The sequence below is a fragment of the Dermacentor silvarum genome, chromosome 6 (genome assembly GCF_013339745.2).
Source record: "Dermacentor silvarum isolate Dsil-2018 chromosome 6, BIME_Dsil_1.4, whole genome shotgun sequence".
NCBI classification, from domain to species: Eukaryota; Metazoa; Arthropoda; class Arachnida; order Ixodida; family Ixodidae; genus Dermacentor; species Dermacentor silvarum.
Genome location: NC_051159.1, coordinates 163,394,208 through 163,397,813, shown reverse-complemented (window position 1 = coordinate 163,397,813; position 3,606 = coordinate 163,394,208). Strand labels below are relative to the sequence as shown.

Sequence of the window (3,606 nt, the reverse complement as noted above, 5' to 3'; positions counted from 1 at the left end):
TAATACATTTAAACGGACTGTCTACCATCGGAACGTGTCTTGGTCGTGGTAGGAATAGAAGATTGTGTGTCATATTGACGGAAACAAGCATGCTGGTATCCCATAAACAGGAAATGACATGTGGCGTCGCATGACGGTGAAACAGTGTTAACGATCTGTGTGCAGACATGTAACGAAAAACCCACATTGGTAGAGCAATTTTGTTAGGGTACATTAATGTATTGCCTGGAATTTTATTTACTTTGTGTCAGAGCGATTCTTTTTTTTTATTTTTAATCAGTGTGTGCCCCTCATGTAATGTCCCATATCTGGGACCTTTGAGGTATTCATAAAAGTGGAGCTGCCTTCACGCAGATAACCAGATTCATAAAAGTGGAGCTGCCTTCACGCAGATGAACAGAGTGGTGGATTGATTGGTCCTCTAGCATATCCTATTGACATGGTGACATGCAACAGTGTGAATAGCGTAGTGCAAATGGGGCAAGGGTCGCCGTCTTTTCAGCATGTTGAAAACGCGAAGCGCTTTTATGGCATGCCAGCATCATCACAATACCAGTATAGGCATTTCTTACTACGATGTGCCTGCTTGATCATCACATAAAAGGCTTGGATCACAACTACGGACTGCACCTGTAGGAAATATTGAGAACATAGGCCACCAAGAAAACAAACAAGAAATCTTATGACTACTGCAACCAATTGCATGCCGACTGCTCTTAATGTCACATTTTCAGCGTCTAAAGGGCACCTTAAACACTTCCCTAACTAATCGTAGAATGGCCTCAGTATTTATTGTACTATGTCCTCCCACAAATCTCATGCCGCAAAAAATTTCCCAATTCTTCGACTGTAAGTAGATTTATTGCATAGATACCCAGCTTTATCTTTCGTTTCGGCGAGCGCGCTGGAAGCTACACAGCGGAGAAGCAAAGAGGGAAAAGCACTGGCCAAAAGTTGAGTGTCGCGGTGGCGAAAGGGCTCGTCGCGGGCACCCTGTGGCGGCCGCCTGTAGACTACGCTATGCAGCACGCCGCTGCCATCATGGAGGTTACGCACAGCAGATGCAGCTATGTGCAATGCAAAGATGAAATGATTTTTTCGGTCCTTTTGAGGTCACAGACATATATTTTTCATTTTTTTAAACTCAAAATTGGCAATTACGTATTAAGAATGTTCTCACGATCACGAAATCGGCCAATAGAGTTGGTGGACCAGCTGCTTTCGGTGACGACATTGCGGATACGAGAGCAATCGACTGTTCACTGCTTTTGACAAAGAGATTGTAAATTCCCTGCTGCCTGCAGTGCAATAATATTTGGCTCACATGTTCACAGGATCCTCGTTAATAGATTGGCAACATTTTTTTTTTACTATGTTCAAGAAGTTTTTCAGGGCCAGTTTAACACAGTGTAACCATTCCTGCAGAAGCCCGATGTGCTTTGTTTCTCACGTTTACCAGCATGGTGTTGCTATTGTGTTCAGTAATCAGTGTTGTGGGCATCTATACAGTTTTAAGACTGCGCAGTTTGAAAAATTGTTTTTAAAATTCCTACTCTTTCTGGAGTAACCATTGCACATTTAGACACTTTGATCGGTAGGACTTTCTATAGTGCTACAAGATAGGTCCTTAAAGAACTTTAGTCAGTCCCTCCAATTACAGTGTTTATTTCCCAACATTTGACCTTAATAGTTTGTTACCTATTACTGTGCATTCTCTTCCTCTTAATGATTTTATTTATTCACTTGATACTAGTATGTCATGCTTGAATATCTAGCTTGCAGTTTCTTGTGCATCATTCTTAGCAAATTCTCTATATACACACTTTTGCTGTAGGCCGTGTAGGGCTGCAGTATGCAAAATAAATCTGCTTTCATGAGAATATAGTAAGTGTATACAATAGTGTGTACAGGATTCTAGTGTTTCTCATCAATTTTTTTCAGATAAGCACTGAAAGGATTCTGCCCGTGGAGACAGCACCTCCTCGAAGAGTGCTGAAGTCTCCACATGCTGCAGCTCCAGCAAGGACACTGCACGTGGCCATGCACCCCCCCCCCCCCCCCCTTTTTTTCCTGACTTTTTAGTTTACTTCATCATTTGTTTTAAGCTAAACGTAATGTCTGTTCTTTTTTTCTTTTGTATTCTTGTTAAAAGAAAGCTTATGCTTGATGTACAGAACTTTCTGTTCAATTTTTTTTTTTTCTGCATTCATCAAGCATGTTAACATTAGTCAATAGTTTGTTTCTGCTGTACAGTGATGCTGTGAAAATATGGCCCGTGTAATGTCCTCTGGTGCTGTCACTCCATCTGTGGGCACATCTGAAAAACAAGTGTGCCATGCTCGTGCCTTGCAGTGCCAATGGTCCCCTTGGCATCCCGGTACTTCTCGCCAGTGTGTTCCAAGAAGCCTCTCGCCCCTCCTCACCAGTGATCTCAACAATGAACTGGTCTCGCAACATTTTTTTTTTTTTTTTTTTGTCCCATGCGATCCTTTGCCACGTGCACTGGCATGTGGCAAAGTATTAGTATGTTAAAAATGGCTACGCTTCACATGGCCTGACCTTGCCGCAGAAGGGAGCGTGCAGGTTTTGGTTGATATTGTTAAAAAAACAAAGAAAATAAACACTTGTGTAAGATACTTTTACTTGGCCTTGCTTAGCTGAGGGCCGCACGTGGTATTGTGCACAGAGGTTCGTGCAGTATTTTTGCATTTTGTTGTGATATCTATATAAAGAGGAATGTGATAAATACCTGCCTTGTACAGTGCAATCCACTATTAAAGGGAACACTTTAATGTGTGACACTCGCTTAGCTTGTGGTTTAGCTGCAAGTACGAACTAAAGCTGTGTTGATTTTCTGCACAAGTGCCTAGACAGGTGCCAGTGCCAACAACCATAGGTTTTCTGCTACCAGAGGGAAAAAAATGGCATGTGCTCATCTCTTTAACCGAGGACTGCACTGTACGTGGGCATTTTGTTTACGTTATGGATCGAAGGAAGTATTGTGCTTGAAGCTCTTATGCGGTTATGCCTCTATTGTATTTGGAAAATGATAGTGATGAGTGCCTAGTCTTGTATATGTAGGGTCCTTCATTTTTGGGTAAAACCTAATGTTTTTCTGACCCTGAATAATTTTTGCCTTTTGTACAAAAGAATAAATGCAGGTTGAAAAACCACTACACTGCGTGCCTTGTGTGAGGAAGTGGTCAAGATACTATACATTCACGAATAATACATGCTTTCTTTAATTATGCGTAACACGCCAGGATATATAGTATGTACTGCCAGCCTTGAGTGAACGAAAACTTGTAGCTGTGCAACAATGGCACATTGCACGTCGCGCATGCAGGTGGAGGTAATGCACTGGCAATTGAAAGCAGTGCTGGGGTTGTTCTGTAATGCGAATGGTAGCTCCCCCGTCTTTTCTCAACGTATATATATATATATCGTCAAAGAAGGGTGGTAGATTTGCTAAGCCATACAGCTGTAGGATGCGCATGCAAGTGTAAATGTCTACTAGCGAGAACTTAACGGCACAAATGTGATTTCGCATTAATGTTCAAAGGGAGACAGTTGCTTGTGTTAATCGTTTTGTGAAAGTTGCCAGAA

General features: G+C 41.9%; 1 protein-coding gene across 1 annotated transcript in view; it reads left to right on the top strand.

Moving 5' to 3' along the window:
- Positions 1-3,606, top strand: part of LOC119456324 (uncharacterized) — an 87,095-nt gene extending 83,489 nt beyond the window's left edge. Inside the window, exon 16 of the mRNA XM_049669738.1 lies at positions 1,942-3,606. Within this exon, the coding sequence (XP_049525695.1) occupies positions 1,942-1,945 (4 nt within the window). The 3' untranslated portion in view covers positions 1,946-3,606. The remainder of the gene's footprint in view (positions 1-1,941) is intronic.